This window comes from Pelodiscus sinensis, chromosome 11 (assembly GCF_049634645.1).
Source record: "Pelodiscus sinensis isolate JC-2024 chromosome 11, ASM4963464v1, whole genome shotgun sequence".
NCBI classification, from domain to species: Eukaryota; Metazoa; Chordata; order Testudines; family Trionychidae; genus Pelodiscus; species Pelodiscus sinensis.
Genome location: NC_134721.1, coordinates 3,240,911 through 3,259,086, shown reverse-complemented (window position 1 = coordinate 3,259,086; position 18,176 = coordinate 3,240,911). Strand labels below are relative to the sequence as shown.

Below are 18,176 nucleotides of genomic sequence, written 5' to 3'. Positions count from 1 at the left end.
AGTAAGCTTTTTCTGTGATGGCCTCAGTGCATCGCCACTTATGGGACATAGCACCTTTAGGCTACATCTAGACTACATCCCACTGTTGGCAGAGGGATGTAAACGAAGCACTTCGAAAGTGTAAATGAAGCTGGGTTTTAAATATCCCGTGCTTTATTTGCATAATAACGTAAAAGCGCTATTTCAAAATTGAAACTGCAGTCTAGACGTGGTTCTTTCGAAAACAGGGCGCTTTTTCGAAAGAGCCAGTAAACCTCACTTCATGTGCCCTTGCTTTACTGGCGTGTCACTGTAGCAATATCGGTAGGAAAAACAACTATCCTGATGGAAATCAGTGGAATCTGGCAACCCGGCCTGTGGGCAACAGTAAACAAAATGTGTCATGGGCAATGCACCCTGGACCGTAGGTTGTCCACCACTGCTGTAGCAGGTTCATAAGTTATGCAATCTGCTTATCCTCCTGTGCCTGGGGGAAGCTCCCATGGCTTCCCATGTCCTGCCTGACGTGCCTTCATCCCACAGGCAGAGAAGCAGTTGAAACTTCAAGTGCATTTGGCTTCCGTAAACCTTCTGACTGAGCCTCCTACCTTTGCGTTGGGTGCTTAAAAGCTCGGCCTCTGTGCCAACATCTATACAGAAACCTGAGCTACAACCGGACACTCCTGCCTCAGCTCCCTTCCTCGTGGTCACCCCTTGAAAGCTGTGAGCTTCAAGAGATCCCCATGACACTGCTCCAGAAACTAGAAAGGAAGGATTTGATTTGCCACAAGGGGTCTAAGGAGATGTATCTCCTTCTCCTTTTCTTCCCCAGACTCCAGTCTTACTCAGGATGGTCCTGCTTGCGCTTGTTAGCTGTAAGAAGAGCCTTGTCCTATCGCCACAAAAGGACAGTCTTTGAGAAGCTCAAGCAAATTATTTGTTGCCCGTTGGGAGCAGCCGGGGAACCCATTACTAAACAATCGCTTTCCCACTGGCTTGAGAGTTGTATTGTTAGTCCTTAGCTAGCAAAACATTCCCTCCAGTTTAAAGACACAGGCCAAGGCTACACTAGACCCTGCAGCTTGGCTTAAGGTACGTAACTTCAGTTATGTAAAATTCATAGCTGGGGTCGGCTTACCTCAAGCAGAGCTTAGCGCCATCTTCTCAGAGGGAGGCTGACTGGAGCAAACTCTTCCGTCAGCTTCCCTTACTCCTCACTGTGACAGAGCCGGAGGGGTCCGCACTGGCGGCCGGGGGAGAACCCCCCCCCGGCTAGAAAAACGGCCGCCGCGGCAGGCGAGCACACTGGCGCGGCGGCGCTGGGGTCCGGACGCCCCGCAACGCCAGCAGGAACCGGGAGCGGGAGGCGGGGCCGAACACGGGCGGCGGGGAAGCGGCCAGCTCTGCCGCCCCGGCTGACGCTCCAGCGTAGGGCACGGGAGCACGCCGGGGCAGCCACGGGGGTAGGGACGCCGACGGGGTGGGACTCACCGCCCAGATGTCATCCCCCAGCGACCACAAAGGCCGGGGACGCCCCGGCAGGGGGGGGAGAAGTGCAGCAGCAGACGCCCTGGCGTCCAAGAGCACCAGAACCCCGACCCCGTGGGCGGCGAGGAGAGACGGGCTCGGCATTTGGTGGCTCGCCTTGGGACGCGCCCGGCAACTCCAGCGCGGTGAGTGACCCCAGCCTTGCGCCGCTACCGGGGCAAGTCAGCGGGGAGTGGAAGGAGCCCGAGGCAGGGTCCTTTTGGCGCCCGTGGGTGGGCGAGTTGAGGGCAGCAGCCCCGTCCGCCGTGGAGGGCGACAGCTGGTCGCCAACAGCCACTTAGGGCCTCGGGCTGGGACCCGGAGGAGAGGGAGGGCCCAGGTCCCCCACTCCCCTTCCCCCGCATCAGCACTATCCACAAGCAATTCCCCGGAATCCTCAAACCCGCGCGGCCAAGACCGCAGGAGGACATTGGTCCAAGGTCAGGCCCCGCGCTGACGCGGCGACCCCCCCTCTCCCGTCAAAGCCAAGGAGGGGGGGCCCGACAAAGGGGTTGCCGAACCCCCTCAGTCGTTAGGGGCTGAGGGGTGATCGCCCCCTCACCTGGACACCAAGCAGAGGACCCCAGGTAGGGGCCAAAGAGACAAACCCAGACGGTGGGTTCGCAGGGCCTCGTCCCCCCCTCCAGACTTGCTCGGGGGCTGACGGGGGAGGGAGCGAGGAGGTTGCACCTGCACAAATCCGTCACACTCACCACTATGAGGAGTACAGGCGCTGGCCAGAGCTGCCCTCAGCGTTTGATTTACAGGTCTTCTCTAGACACGCTAAATTGAACACCAGAAGAGCGCGCTCTGGCGCATCGACTGAAGACATGCCCACTACAGTCACAGCTGCCTCTGTAGCTTGCCTGAGCCAGGTGCTCATGGCAGAGTGCTATGCCATGTGGCGTTGTGCTCAGACCTTTACTGAATATCACCCACTGGCCTTGGCATTATGCTCCCATAGTGCTATAGGCTATTCCTGACTAGAACGCCTCTCCCCCTATGCTCTCATGGGGACACTGATTGCTAATCTCCTCTCATAAGTGGAAACAGATGGGAGAAAGCAGAGTGACTTACCAGTATGTGTGGTGCCTCTGTGCATTCACACAATCCACCCACCACAGGAGTTCTTTGCAGGTCAGGACTCTGCAGGCATCAGAGAAGCATTCAGGTGTTCGGAGATGCCCTCCTTGATGCAGTTGGAACTGAGGGGAACATCTTAGCATGAGAGCGTTCCTGCATTCCCATGGCTTTTTATACCAGGCCACCACTTGATGCGAGAGGTCCTTGAAGTAACTCTCAGAGGACAGTTATTAATGGTCACTCCCCCCGATGTAAGAGGCAGTACAAGGATAGGGACAGGCTATGGCTAGGGATCTAGGCACTACAGTCATGCAAACAACAAGAAAGGAGAAAGATAAACCCAGATTTTTAGACACAGCTGAGCAAAGGTGTGCCTTATCATATGCCCACAGCTGCAGGCCCAGTTGCTGTAACTGTCCATGTGCAATGTAGTTGGGTCCCACCTGCAAACCTTGGATTTGAATTTGAATCTGCCTTTTGGCAATGTTAATGTCCGTTTGGACCTGGTCCGATCCTCTCACTGCATCAGCAGTTCTTGAGCAAGGTCAGATCTTATCAAAATTGACCAATCACTTTTCAAGGAGCACCCAAGAGATCCATAATCCATTCACCCAAAGAGTGTGCATCAAAGTCAGCCCGTAACAGCCTTGGTGCTAGTAGGCACATATTAATTAAGGGCTATACTGCCTGTGTAATGCTGTACTGAGGGGGTATGTAGGGCAGGGGTTTCAGGGCCAGTACCAGTCCTTAAATCCTTCTAGAGGCTCAGCAGACACCCCCTTTACTCCCTGATGCCTCCTGCACCACTGTCAATTACCATCACTCTGACTTAGTAAACCATTCATGGTTTAGATGCTTGTAGATGTGCCTGGTGTTAGAAGAGAATCCCACCTTCTTTTTCTTCTTTTTCCTTTATCTTTAAAGGAAGACATCAGGTCTCATGGGTTGTGTAGAAAAGCTAGAAAACTTGCCCCAAGTTCAGACAAAGACCTCAAACATGAGATGTCGAATAAAAAGATCCCCAAGTGTATTTTTAATCTGTGATTTCAAGAAGCCCTTCTCTTTTTGGTGGGCAGGGGAACTGATTCATGGGTTTTGAATGCTTGGGGTTGACAGTACAGCATATGCAAGTTGATAGTGAAACTTCCCCGTGACCAGGAGCCCAAACCGAGACTGTATCCTACAAAAGACATGAAACCGAGACCTCACCCTGGCACTGCCATGTCATAGCCTAAGGAGGCCGGGATATCCTTCCTCCTGCTAATATCCGCACCCTCGCACTGGGATTCTGCCCCCACCACTAACATCCGCGTCCTTGTGCTGGGATCCCCCGTCTCCAGCCAGGTATCTGAAAGTGAAACCTACCAGTTTTGCCCTGCTGGCTGCAGAAGCATGTCTGCTCGGTCAGCACGGTCGCATTGTGGTGGAGGCAGCCAGCATAGCTACTTGGACCAAGCATGCCCTCTGTGGCTGGGACTGTGTGAGCACTGGGGGCCTGGGTCCTGCTGGGTGAGTCCCCACACATCATCTGCCACCCGCCACCCTGGGCCAGCAAATAACTTTTCCAAACTTTTTTGCAGGCTGGATTGGGGAAGTGCTTGGGTCATAGATGACCCCCAGCCTGGGAGTTTGAGACTCCTGGTGCAGAGGGAGAAGGGGCATAAGATGATGCAACCCTCACCTACATGCAGAAGCAATGGGATAAGTAGTCTTCTTAATGCTCAAGACAGTGATGGAAAAGAAGCTTCTCAACTGTGTCACCCTGCATCCCATGAGCTTCTGCGGGGCCCAGCTTTGGAGGTATTTCCCCGAAGGAGCCCTTCCCTAGCAGGCAGAGGACTCACTGCAGAAGACATGCTGGGTGGCAGCTCTGTTTGCCTTTCCTGTGCCAGCCAGGGCAGGCTTTGTTTTAAGGAGTTAAATGATGAAAGATAAAAATCCAAGTTTGGGAGGAAAATTCCTCACTGTCTTGCTGAACCTCCCATCAGACAGAAGAAGCCATCAACTATTGTTTCATGACCTACCCCTATCAGTCTTTTGCTAAGGCAGTCCAACAAGTACATAATTGCAGGGAGTTGCCTTCTTCTACAGGACATTCACTACAGTCCATTCCCCCAGCTGAGTAACCACGCTGGCAGCCTCTTTCCAAGACTGGCCTGGCCGTTCTCATCCTCAGCCTGGCAGTGTGAGAGATCAGGACATTGCAGCTGTCACCTATCCTGCAGTTCAAGTCTGTCATGTCAGCTTTAGCGTTTCTCTCTCAGCAAACGTGCCGAAGAATCCCCTGGCCTCTCAAAGACAGGGTCTGCACAGAGCAACTCAGAACTCAGCAGATGCATTACAGAATTTGTCAGGCCATATGCTGAACTGATATTATTTCAGGAAGCAGGGAATGCCAAATTTATAACCAGTGTTATTTCCTGTAATGATAAAAACCATGGACCCAAATAAATTACCTTTCCCCTTGAAGGCACTCAATATTGTGAAGGCCTTTAAGACAGTACTAAGTGTGTACAGAAGAGAGCTCATGTCCCCTGCAGCTGGAATGCACAGCACAAAATAATGGCTCAGTTTTTTAGGAATGGAAGTGTAAAAAATGTAGGGAGATTTAGGCAAGTCATGCTGAATTACCCACAGTTGAATTTGGTCAATGCACAATCCAGGAATAATTGATATATGACTCTTCACTGCTTAAAGCGTTGCAGAGTCGGGAAAACATGACCAGTATGGACTAACAGCAGGCAGGAACCAGAAAGCAGGAGTGATCTGACGGCAGGTCTTGACATGTCAGTACAGCAAGCCCTGCGCAGTGCTCAATGTGTCTAAGTCACAAGATCAATATTTGTTTTACATTACAAATGAGCTAGGGGAGAAGAAAACCTTAATCTCATTTCATAAGAATGGCTCTATTATTGCTAAAAAGGACAGCCAGTAGGTGCTGGAGTTTTAAAAGGCTAAACTTATTAGCTCTGAGTACACAAGAAGTTGGGATTTCCTGATACTGTTATTTCAGGCTTAACGTTACTAGTGGGAAGTGTTGGTAAATCACTGCTTGTGGGGCCAAAGTCTCAATGAGTTACTGCGTGTTTCCCATTTCTGTAAGGTTCTGCAGCCATTTTCCTCCAGAACATGATGAAAACCCATAAAGTTCTCTCACGCTTTCCTTTCTCCCAGCCTCACCCTATTTTTTTCACATAATCTGATAGCAAAAGATATGCTGAACAAGGAAGTACAAGAACTCCACAGCACAACGGGGTCATTAATCTAAGGCCACGTCTACACTAAACCTGGAAGACCAGGTTAAGGTACACAACTACAGCTATGTAAAATATGTAGCTGGAGTTGGCTTACCTTAAGCTGAGTGTGGCGCTGTCTTCTCAGTAGGAGGCTGATGGAAGCAAACACTCCAATCAGCTTCCCTTACTCCTGGTGACTGGGAGGAGTACTGGTACTGACTGGAACTGCCCTCAGCATTCAATTTAGCTGGTCTTACCTAGACCTGCTAAATCAAACGTCAGACGATTGATCTCTGGAGTGGCAAATGGCTAAGGCTCAGTACTGAATTTGATTAGGAGATGGATAACTAGTAACGAAGGGCCCTCTCTCTCTCACTCTCTCTCTGCACATGCACAGCGCAGTTTACCCTGTATCCTGGCCTGCTCTGTGTGCACAGATCTGGCGGTGAGTGGGGTTTCTACAACCGTGCTTCTGTCACATATTCAAAGTATAACTTGTCCAGATGGGTCTCTGTTTAGCATTTGTTGTCTGTCATGTGCCTGATTCCATCTGTTCAATTCAGGATGGATTTCCTAGCCATTTCCTAGCCAAAGAGACTGTACAGCACAACAGTAACTGAGATTAGCATAATGGGACAAATGCCACCTCTTTTTCTAAAATTCCATGTTCCAAACAGCGCTGCTGAGATAGCTCCTAAGAAAGGAGAATCAGGCTTCTGTTTACTGTAAGGCTCCTTTATACCGTTCTGACCTGAAAAGGGGCCACTGGGCCACCATTTTTCCTCTCACCTGGGAGTGATGGTCACCAGTTTGCATGTGACTCACCAACAGATGCAGCAGCATTCTGTCACACCTTCCGGCAGGTCTTCTAGAACGGTGATTTTCAAACTTTTGTTCTCATGACACGGTTGAAGAAAATTGTAGATGCTCTCAACGTAACAATTTAACTTTTGACTAATGTGGGCTCGGGGAAGAATGAGGGGGCTGTGGCATAGGAGGGGGCTCTGGGTTCAGGGGGGCCGCAGGGCTAAGGCAGTGGGTTGGTTCTCATGGCTGGTCATGGGCTTACCTCCAGTGGCTTCTGGTCAGCGGCGCAGTGGGAGTGCTAAGTCAGGATTCCCGCCTCTTCTGGCACTGTGGACCATGCTGTGTCCCGGAAATGGCCAGCAGCAGGTCTGGCTCCTAGGAGGAGGCGCACAAGCAGCTCTGCATGCTGTTCTCGCCTGCAGATACAGACCCCCCCCCCCAGCTCCCATTGGCCAAGGACTGGCCATTGGGAGTGTGGAGCCAATGTTTAGGGTGGAGCCAACACATGGAGTCCTGTGCCCCCCTGCCTAGACTGGCTGCTGGCCTCTTGGTGATTCACAGTGCCAGGACAGTCAGGAAACCTGACTTAGCACCTCCACTAGTCATTGGGTTTCCCTGCAGCAAGGTGACCTAGTGCCCGATATTGTGTGACTCAGTCCTGGGTCACGACCCATAGGTTGAAAACCCCCTTACTAGGAGGTGTGATCAGGTGTCAAGAGATCTGGGCTTTATTCCCATTTCTGCCACTATTCCACAACAGTCCTGGAGGCAACTCCCATACCCTGCCTATCCCTCTGTTTTTCAGTCTGCTCCTCTCTAGGGCACGGAAATACAAATATTTGAGGCATAAATGCAGCAATACAAATATTTCTCAAAACCCCAGAGTCCTGAAAAGCTGGCAGCACACTGGGCTTTGAAAACAACAGACAGTAATTGTAGCGTATGCATGTGATTTCTCTGGGTATGTCTAGACTACATGGCTCTGTCGACAGAGCCGTGTAAACTAGCTTACCTGACATAGTCACTGAAGCGGGGATTTAAATAATCCCCACTTCATTAAAATAAAAATGGCCGCTGCGCTGTGCCGACAATCAGCTGATCCGGCACAGCGCGGGAGTCGAGACGCGGATCAGTCGACAAGGGAAGCCTTTGTCAACCACTCCTGTAAACCTCGTTTCACGAGGCATAAGGGATCGGTCGGCAAAGGCTTCCCTTGTTGACCGATCCGCGTCTAGACTCCCGCACTGTGCCGGATCAGCTGATTGTCGGCACAGTGTGGCGGCCATTTTTATTTTAATGAAGCGGGGATTATTTAAATCCCCGCTTCACTGACTATGTTGGGAAAGCTAGTTTACATGGCTCCGTCGACAGAGCCATGTAGTCTAGACATACCCTCTGACAGAGAGAAATCACCCTGGTGCTTGCATCAGAGGCTGCCCCTATAGTTTTTAACCTCTGTAATTCCAGAACAGCTGCAGTACTATGCTACCGCCAGCGGGGGAGCTGCTGAGCACTGTACCCACAAGCCCAAGCGATTGTTGTATGAGAATTAAAAAGGCAGTGCATGCACTGAATGGATGCAATCAGCAGAGAAGGCAAAATTCTGATATACAGAGATATGTTTGCAAAATATTTACAACTCCCAGATCCACTAATGGGAGCTATTGGCTCAAAAACACACCAACTGAAACAACCATTAACCATAAGGAGAGAAAGTTCTGCTGGGGGCAAAGCCTGAAGTCCTCACACTCTGATCAAGCCAACTCATTCATTAAGTCACTCACATGTGCAGTCTCATTGGCTTTGACAGGACTAGTCACATGAGTGAAGTTACTCTTGGGTGCAGTAGCGATGTGCTGGATCAGGGCCCTTATTCTTACTCACTGAAGTCAATGGAAATTTCATCTGAGTAGGGATAACATCATCAGGGCTTTGCATAGAGGAACATTCCTTCTCTAATGAAATGTACACCTGGACTTTAGTGTTGCATGCAAAGCTGGTAGAAGTAACAAATAAGTCTGTAAAATACATCAAAAACCATACTTTATTTTATGTATAGCAATACAATTTACATATTAAATAACACTATAATAGAATGATTTGATATAGTTTTAAACATAACAAAAAGGAGATTTTCAAGTTACCAAAAATCCCAAACCCAAAACAAACAACCCCCCCTTAAAATAAAAAACAAAATTAAAAGCAAACAAAAAATAATTTCCCTAAACCAAACATCAATTCTCTCCCTCCCACAATGAATCAATGAAACAAATTTCTCCAATGGCTGGCTAAATCTAATTCCTATTGCACACACTTTGACAATGGAATTGAAAGAAAATCCAACGTTCACAATCACTGCCTCCCCAAAAATTATGTGTGTTGAATTCTTTTTGGAATGTGATGATTGTGTTTCACTATTTCAATACACAGAAAATATGTATTCACATGTCCACCACAAAAAAAAACTATGAGGGAGTTGAAACTAGAAAAAAATTAGCTTTATATGAAAATATAAAATTCTATGATTATATACCATAGATACAAAGTTCCCAGAAGATGCTTACCCAAGCAACAAAATATTTACAGTTTTAATGCTTTCTGCTATTTAAAAATGAAGGAAAAGGAAATGTGAGTAGACATGAATGCTTAGTTCTTTAGAAACAATGGCTGCTAGCTAGTTTCAAATGTTCTAACAAAACAAACAAAAAGAGTCACTACCCCAAATGTTGGAGAGTTGTGACATTTTATAAAATTGACTATCTCCTCTTTTGGAGACATGTTTTTTCTTAAAACTCAAGACTTTTTTTTTAAATTATCATCTGTAGAAAATGCTTCCCGTTGCAAATATTTAACAAAAATACTAAAAACAGTTTAACAGCAAAGATAAAGTAGAGGCCAAATCTCTTCATTACTGTTCCTTCTCTTTCTCACTCCATTTTGTGTTTCTTCTCCTTAGCTATGCAAAGCCAATGCAGTTTACATTGTCAGAATGGCAACAAAGAGAAAGTGGGGGAAATTAAAGCCATGTAGTAGACTAACAATTACGCCTTTTTGCCTTCATATAAAAATTCACTGGCACCATTTGAACATAAACTGCAGAACACAGAAGTTGATGGCAGAAGAGAATGAATTTGAGAGCATGACGGCTAAATATTTTAAGATTCCTACATTTTATTATTTTTTCTTTAAGTTTTTGCTGACAATTAGTAATATGCATCTTTGGTAAAACTGATATCTATATTTTAACTTTTAAACAAAACTCATCTGTTTAAAAAACAGAAAAGGATTTACAACCAGGCAGTTGGGCTGTGTCATTAAAAATGTTGTTTTTCTAGTGTTCCAGTACGTCACTCTGGGCTGAAGCAATTCAAGCAGTCATATCTGAAGAAGAACTGAAACCTTGCTGATCCAATAAGTAAAGCCAGAAACACAGAATGGATCCACAATAGAGGAATAAAAGACCAGAATCAAACATAAAAAATAAACTTTAGCCTTTTTTTGTTTCCAAAATTCATATTTAGAAACAGACATTCTGAAATGCTGAGGACAAATGCTGCTTTAGAATGAAAGTTATTTAGCCCTGGGCCCTGCAAACACTCAATGTGCTCCACTGTACACTTGCGAGAACTGTCACTGACTTGACCAGACCTACTCCCCTGTGTAAAGTTTAACATACAGGTAAGTGCTTGAAGGATCAGGGGTTCTGGTGAACACCACTGATTTTTGGATGTTGTTAATAGACAGCAGCTTTTTCAGAAATTCTTGGTCAGTACTAAGGACTCAGTTCATCAGTGCTCTTCACTCACATGGTCTCCCAGCTGAACACACTTATAAAACATGGGGAACTATTTTCTAAAAAGCATATGTGCGTGCACTCACACAAACATCCCCATAGACACAGAGTTGTTTGCCATCCATTATTCCCCTTTCCCTCTGAGCGCAAGTGGTGAAGACCATAGCTTACAGCCAAGTAATGATTAAATTGTTCCTAATTCGCAGACTTGCACATCCTTTGAGAATTTCCAATGTTTGAAAGATATCACAACTCTACTGTAATAACGATTGAAATGTCATCACAATGCAGATAGGGACAGAGTGGTGACAGCAAAGATCTGTCAACTTGTTGCTCTGCACGTGTGGGATTTGCCGTTGGCGTGACAGACCAATGCCGGCATCTCATCATACCTCGGTAAGTAAGGATCTATTAACATATGTTCAGTCACATGCAGCCCCAGGTGCAAATCTTGTTAAGTCGGTAGAATAGCAGCTGTTTACAGTGGGGTCAATTTGGCCCATGCACTCTTAATCCTGACCATCACATGAAACTCCTAGCTCTACCCATCCTCCTAGCCAACAGGACACTACCATCCTTCTGGTTACTTACTTCACAGTTTTCTTGATTCTCATGAGAAAAAAAAATCCAGGGAAAAGTCAAGACATCTGTCTGAGATATTTCCCCATGGATTAAGACCTGTGTTAGTATTTCAGATATGGGAAAATGCTAATACAAATGCAGGGGTTTCAAAACCATCCACCACAATTCAACTCTGTTCCCACAGCTCATTGGACTTAGAAAAAAAAAGTGGTACAAATGTAAGGAATCATCCTAAGGAAAGTCATGCAGTGTATCATTAAAACAGCCCACTTCCACTGAGCTGCTACTTCCCCCAAAATGCAGAGTAACTGATTTCGAAATGGATTGAACAAATTCAGCTCTCTAAATACCTCTGTTAATTTGCAAGCCATTCTGTTCTTGTCAGGATTTGAATTATATTCCCCCTAGGAACTCAGATCTTTCAGATGTGAGCTGATCAAATCCAGTTCTGTGCCAAGAGTTAGAATTTCCTGGGGCAGCAGCCACTGCCAGCAGTGGGTGCATTGAAGGCTCTGGCATCAGCCCAGACTGGCAAATTAATGTCATTTGGAAGCTGCTTCAGCCCCAGCCCCCAGTGCAGACAGCAATGCTTGAAATGTGCTTGTAGGACTCCTGCTATTGAAGCAATCGGAAAGCCAATCTGAACTCTTAGGCCACCTCTCCACTTATCGTGCCGGAGACTGATCTTCTGGTGTTAGACCCGCTAAATCGAATGCTGAGGAGACCCTTAGTCAGCGCTTGTATGCCTCCATTTGTGAGGAGTAAGAGAAGCCATCGGGAGCAAATCTCCCTCTGCAAACAGGGTGCCAAGCTCAGCTTAAGGTATGTCGAGTCCAGCTACCTTATTTATGTAGTTGGAGTTGCATACCTTAAGGCAACCTTCTGGGTCTACTATAGACCTGGCCTTAGTGTATTAAACTGGCTGACCTTGGAGTGCCGAGCTGCCTAACTCTAACTATTGATGGTCCCACCAAAGCGTCATTTTGAGACCTCTTGACATTTTTTTATTGGAATTAGTTCCTTGCTGCTGGACATGGGATTTTCTGATAGAAAACACAAAGGTATTATTCATCGCTGTGAGCATCAGCAGTTATTTTGGACCACTAGTATCAAAAGGTTAAATACATTCAGATCAAATCAAGGTAAATGACATAGTTGTTATTGGGTGAAATCTTTCAAAGGCTCAGAAGTCTGGATTAACCAGGGCGGTCGCTATGAAGTGATCTCTCCATCACTACAGATAACAGGCCAGCTGCTCAGCCTGTGTGACGGAGCAGAGCTTCATTCATTTCAGTGAAGCTACACTGATTTACCCCAACTAACGATCGGGTCCCGTATATCTACTCTTAACATTATTTAAAAGTTCACTTTAAATGTCCTTTTGAATGCAAATGCACAGAATCACTAGCTTATCTCTAACCCTCCAGAAATCCAAATTAATAATTCAACGAAAGAAGTGGGGTTGCCTGGCAGATGCTTACATCCTAACAAGGGAATATTGGAAGCAGAGAAAAAAACAACATGGTTTTACATTTAAGTGAACAATATGCTGTAATATTTTGACAGCAAGTCCTGAAACAATACAGTGCCCTTTTTGTTTGATTGAAATTTAAAACTAATGAAAATAAACCTCTCTATAAGGGAGTATGCCTTTACATCTACACTAAACAGCTGAACTGTCAAATTAACATATCCAGTTTTAGAGCAAATCATACCTATTTAGCAAAGCTGTTAGGGATGTGCTTAGCTTTACGCAGGTACTTAAGGGTTTTGCTAGATAAGGTTGGACTTAAGTACTCTGCACAGGATTAGGGAACCAATGAGGGAATTACACCTAAATGCTCAAGATAACAACACTGTTTAAATAAATTAATTTGGGAAAAATTTTGGATTTATGTGGGAGGGAGAATGGAATCAAAAGGTTTGTACTAAATAATTAGCTTGGCAAAAAAATAAGAGGAAGAATGTACTTTTATAGGTAGTTATTTTTATTAGTTTGCTTCACCAGTAAATATGGATCAGTACTTTATGTTTTAGCACTAAAATATGAAAATTACACACCTGTAAAAATGGCATCTAACAGTTATGAAATTAAGAAACGTCTGTCTTCGCCATGTGACATACCAGTAGGTGTGAGGTCCTGTTCAAGAAATAGTAAGGAAATTAATGTGTTTAAAATATTGAATTGTTTAGTAATGTAAAATATTGTTACCTTTGTGTATCTGAAAACAGACCTTTTTTAGATTGTAGCACAGTTTTCGTTGAATTTGCTATGATGAAAATGAAAAATAAAACACTTTCCCATATGGCGGTTTTAAAACCTAAAACTGACATTTTTACTCTGAATAATTGGGGAAACTTTGAAGATGTAGTGTGACCATGTCGCAGGTCTGAGTTGTTCTGTGCATTTTTTTAATGTAATTTTATATGTTCTACGGAAAGCAATGCTTAGGCCTCAAAATATACAAAAGCAGAATCTGAAACAATACAAAAGCAATTGTTTCAGCTCTGTGAGGCTATTATACCTTCACCGTTGCTAGTAATCACCTGCCACATTGTATCAAGAAAAGATGACTATTGCTTATCCAATGAACTGGAATACAGAAAACCTACAACAATTAAAATGAAAGCAATAAACATTAGGTGTCTGAAGGGGTGCAGTATTTTTTGTAGAAAGAATCCATCTGGTCTAGCATTCAGGATTTAAGATTCAAGGGCCACTATCATTAACAAAACTTCACTGCATTTAAACTAAAAAGTAGCATGTTTGTTGTCATGGAATGTCACATCAGGGCTTGCTTTTGTGTTAGAGAATTAGAGGCAGTAACACTGATCAGATAGTGCAAACTAGGTAAAATTGCGGATCACTGTGTGAAATAAACAGAGGTGCAAATGCTCAGTAGGATACCATTAAGACATAAAATGGCAAAAAATAAATATCAAAACTTTTATCAGTGTAAAAAAGTAATTGGGTTATTGTATAACCTAGAGTCTGGCAAAAAAAGGCCTCAAAAAAGTTCACGCAGTCTTCAGAAGTTCTACAAATTAAGTGCCTTTTCAAGATTCCAATTAGACAAGAGACTCCATGCTTTCTGCAGGATCTGGTTCATCATTGGCCATCACAGCTCCATTTTTGTCCAGTGTCATGGGACCATTTCCATTTTCCTTAGTGCTCACCAAGCTTAGCATTGCCTTATAAAGAAACTGGTACTGTTCCTGGAATGAAAAGGACATATGGTGTCAATCCCCATGCTTTTTAAGAGAAGGCATTTCTACTTTGCATTTCCAGTATAGCTGATCATGAACAGTTATCAAAATGAAACCAGTATTTTCTCATGAATGTGGGAGGGCCAGTGAAATCACCAATATGGTTGCAACAATTAAATGTGGTCCCAAAACACAGGAATAGGTCATGCCCAACTAATGCACTTCACAGGCATGCTGCCATGCTTTCAAATTTACTTTCATCTTGCCGTTTTCTCCACCCAGCCAGTGCTACCATATCTGGCAAGTATTCAAACTATAGAGTTAAAATCCTCCCATTTTCAGGGGACATAACGAGAACTGTTGTTACCATGTGAAAGCATTCAGAAGTTATAGAATATGAAGCATTATTTTTGTCAGTTGTGTAGGGTTTTTTAAATCAATTTCATGCATACAAATTTGGATGCTTAAGACAGCAAAGTCTGGTCATGGCTAAGGGCTCAATTCATCAATGCACTGCACTTCATTCACATTGTCTCCCTGCTGAATACACTTATAAAACACTGGGAATATTTTCTAGAAAGCACATATAATACTGTGCTAATCGGGGTTCCTTCCAATTACACCAGTTTCTTTTTTTCCTCCATTTCACATAACAGTGTATTTTTACCAATGCTGCAGAATTTATAAGCAATGATTATGTAAAATGACAGAAAGAATGACAGAGACTTCATGGCCTTTGTGCATATTGGCTCTGAGTATATAATGGCCACTAACTACGTAGCTAGGCTAGATGCTCAGATGGTACTTTGGGTGAAGGAGCCCAATATGGCTACCTGATTCTGGATCTTAGTCTGGGGGATACTCTGAACTACACCAACTTGCTATGGTTTGGGGCCACCAGACAAGGACAGCTGAAGTACAGTGTATTATGGCCAAGTCCCACCTCTATCCCCTATGCTGGGATAGCATCGATACCCCCAGAGACTCTGACACATTTTCAGTACAGAGGGATTGGATTGGGCCCTGGAACCAGGCCCCTTCTTTCACTAGGGCTCATTCTCTTTGGTTCTCCTGAAGCAGTAGTAGCAGATTATTTTCAGAATGGGTTTAATGTAGCGGGGAGTCTGGGTGGGTTCATCTTCACTGCACCCTTATTTTATAACATTACATAGCTTATTTCGAGGTAACTGCATTGCAGAGCTTATTTTTTCAAAATAGCTTATTTCAAAACAATTTGGAAATAAAGCGCTATTCCGACAAATCCTTTAACCCTTGTGGAATGAGGGTTACAGGGACACCGGAATAGCGTGCCCATTACTTATGTCGGATCCGCACTTTACGAACGGGGCTTTCTCGTCCCGGAGCTCGCAGGCAGTGGGACTGCCCAAAGCGCAGCGGTCCCGCCACCTCGACCTCCGGGGCAAGAAAAGCTGCTCTGGGTGCCACTGGTCTGCTGGGGACCATCTCCAGCAGACCAGAGGCACCGGGAGCAAAGCCGCAGCGGCGGAGGGGTCCCGCGCCTCTCAGGCTTTGCCACAGCAAGGCCTCAGAGGCACGGGACCCCTCCGCCTCCCCGGCTTTGCTCCAGGTGTCCCTGGTCTGCTGGAGACCGTCTCCAGAAGACCAGGGAGACGGGGAGCAAAGCCAGGGAGCACGTGGGCAGCGGACAGCCCAGAAGCGCTGCGGCTGTCCCGCTGCCGGTGTGCTCCGGGGCTTTGCTCCCCATCTCCCTGGTCTGCTGGTCTCCAGCAGATCAGCAGACCAGGGAGATGCAGAGCAAAGCCGCGGAGGACCCGGGCGGCGGGACCGCGGTGCGTCTCGGTCCCCTGCCTGCGTCTCCCTGGTCTACTGGGGGGGGGGGGGCGCAGCTAGTACCCTCCCCCCCAGCAGTCCAGGCTTTTCTCCGGACGCCTGTGGTAGAGCAGCTGGGGCGCTGCCGGTTGGTCCCGCAGCGCCGCTCTGGGCGCTACTGGACCAACCCGGCAGCATCCCAGCTGCTCTGCCCCAGGCGTCCTGATTCAGCCGCTGCTGGTCAGTTTCAGCAGCGGCTGAATCAGGACGCCTGGGGCAGAGCAGCTGGGGTGCTGAAGGATTGGTCCAGTAGCGCCGAGGAGCGGCGCTACTGGAGCAACCCAGCAGCACCCCAGCTGCTCTGCCCCAGGCGTCCCCAAGTCAGCCGCTGCTGAAACTGACCAGCGCTGACTACAGGAAGCCCGAGGCAGAGTTGCTCTGCCCCGGGTTTCCTGGATTCAGCCACTGATCAGTTTTAGCAGCAGTTGACTTGGGGATACCTGGGGTTCTTAAGTTGAATCTGTATGTAAGTTGGAACTGGCGTCCAGATTCAGCCTGTTGAAACTGATCAGAGGCTGATTCCAGGAAGCCCGGGGCAGAGCAACTCTGCCTCAGGCTTCCTGTAGTCAGCCGCTGGTCAGTTTCAGCAGCGGCTGAATCTGGACGCCAGTTCCGACTTACATACAGATTCAACTTAAGAACAAACCTACAGTCCCTATCTTGTACGTAACCCGGGGACTGCCTGTATTTTGAAATAATGGCGCTTTTAAAGATGCAGATACCTACAGTATCCCAGAATAGCCCAGCTCTCTAGATGTAGCCTGTGAGAGCCTTGTAGCTGCATGAAAACACAAAGATACCCATTAAGCAACTTCCACTGCTTGACAGTAAAGGCATCAAGGCAAATGGACACCATGTTGGGTGAGGGATTTAATTCGAGTTTTACTTGTCAGCACAAGACTTATAAAGGACCAGTTTGATCCTTCACGGAAAGACTTACAATGTCCGTAAATACTCCAGGCCGCATAAGATTGATCATCTTTGCCACTTGGAAAACATCAACAGCATTTTCGTTCTCCAGCTGCTGGGACAGGGTGGTCAGGGCACACAGCGTTCCGGCTGACACAGCTCCATACCTGCAAACCATAACACCACCGTGTTCAGATGTGCAGAGGTGAACTGGGTGTGTTTGCAAACTGCCACAGAGCATGGCTCGAGGCTTACCCAAGTGCTACATATATGGTTTCCTTTATTTTTTAGAAATATTACATGTTCTATTCTAGATGGGCGAACAAGTCATTTGTAACCATTTTAATAAAAAAGCAGCATTAACCATGCTCTTGCTATCTTGAGCTAACTGCCGTTTCTCAGACAAAAGAATCATACCCAAATAATGTGAACCCTTTAAAAATACCCCACTTGGATGGCACAAAAGCAGAGTTACTTTTCATGTTCTTTTTGTGTAGCAGTGTTTCCATTATGTTGGAGCATATTTTATAGTATGTTTATGGGAACTCAAGCAAACCATACACCATTACAACAAAAACGAGGCTTAGTTCTTCCTCCTCCTCTGACAATTATGTAAGACAGTCTAACTCGGATGCTAAGTGGCCATGAGTCAATGACAAACATCTCATTAACACCCTTCTAAGGGGCTATGTCTTGTTTGTACGCAAATGGTTTAGCTCTTTATGGTGTGGCTCAAATACAAAGGCGTTTGAGAAATGCTACTGGGGCCAGTTCTACAGTAGGGGATAAGTTTGAATTAAATACGCAACTCCAGCTATGTTAACTGGACAGCTGAAGTCGACCCACCTTAATTTGAAGTTTGGCACTGTCCCCCCAGTGGGAGGTTGACTTCCCTTACTCCTTGCAAAAAGTCACAGTACTAGCGTCAATGAGGGTGCCCTCAGTGTTCAATTTAGTGGGTCTTTACTAGACCCGCTAAATCAAATGCCAGAAGACTGACCTCCAGACGTGGCCTGACACTGAGTCTCTGAGGCACCCAGTCAGAATTTTACCAAGGATTTGTGGCTCGAGAGCAATGTGGAATTTGTTGGTGTCAGGTAAAACGTCCATTCCAGGGATTGCTGGTATGCTGCTAGCTCCAGCCATGTCCATGGCAATAAGCTCACGGCAAAGAAATGCAAAAATGAGGTTAGAAGAATATT

The 18,176-nt window shown here is 46.2% G+C and overlaps 1 protein-coding gene and 1 long non-coding RNA gene across 9 annotated transcripts in view; one reads left to right on the top strand and one right to left on the bottom strand.

Annotated features, from left to right (window-relative positions):
* Positions 1 to 11,202, top strand: part of LOC112546378 (uncharacterized) — a 50,516-nt gene extending 39,314 nt beyond the window's left edge. Inside the window, exon 4 of the long non-coding RNA XR_003090063.2 lies at positions 9,968 to 11,202. This is a non-coding gene — a long non-coding RNA (uncharacterized LOC112546378). The remainder of the gene's footprint in view (positions 1 to 9,967) is intronic.
* The window catches only part of PTPRG (protein tyrosine phosphatase receptor type G), a 660,588-nt gene continuing 651,070 nt past the window's right edge, over positions 8,659 to 18,176 (bottom strand). For all 8 annotated transcript variants that reach the window (XM_075938459.1, XM_075938461.1, XM_075938460.1 and 5 more), the window contains 2 exons: positions 17,006 to 17,141; positions 8,659 to 14,223 (listed from right to left, as the gene is read on the bottom strand). In XM_075938459.1, coding sequence (XP_075794574.1) covers positions 14,077 to 14,223; positions 17,006 to 17,141 — 283 coding nt within the window. In that variant the 3' untranslated portion in view covers positions 8,659 to 14,076. The remainder of the gene's footprint in view (positions 14,224 to 17,005; positions 17,142 to 18,176) is intronic.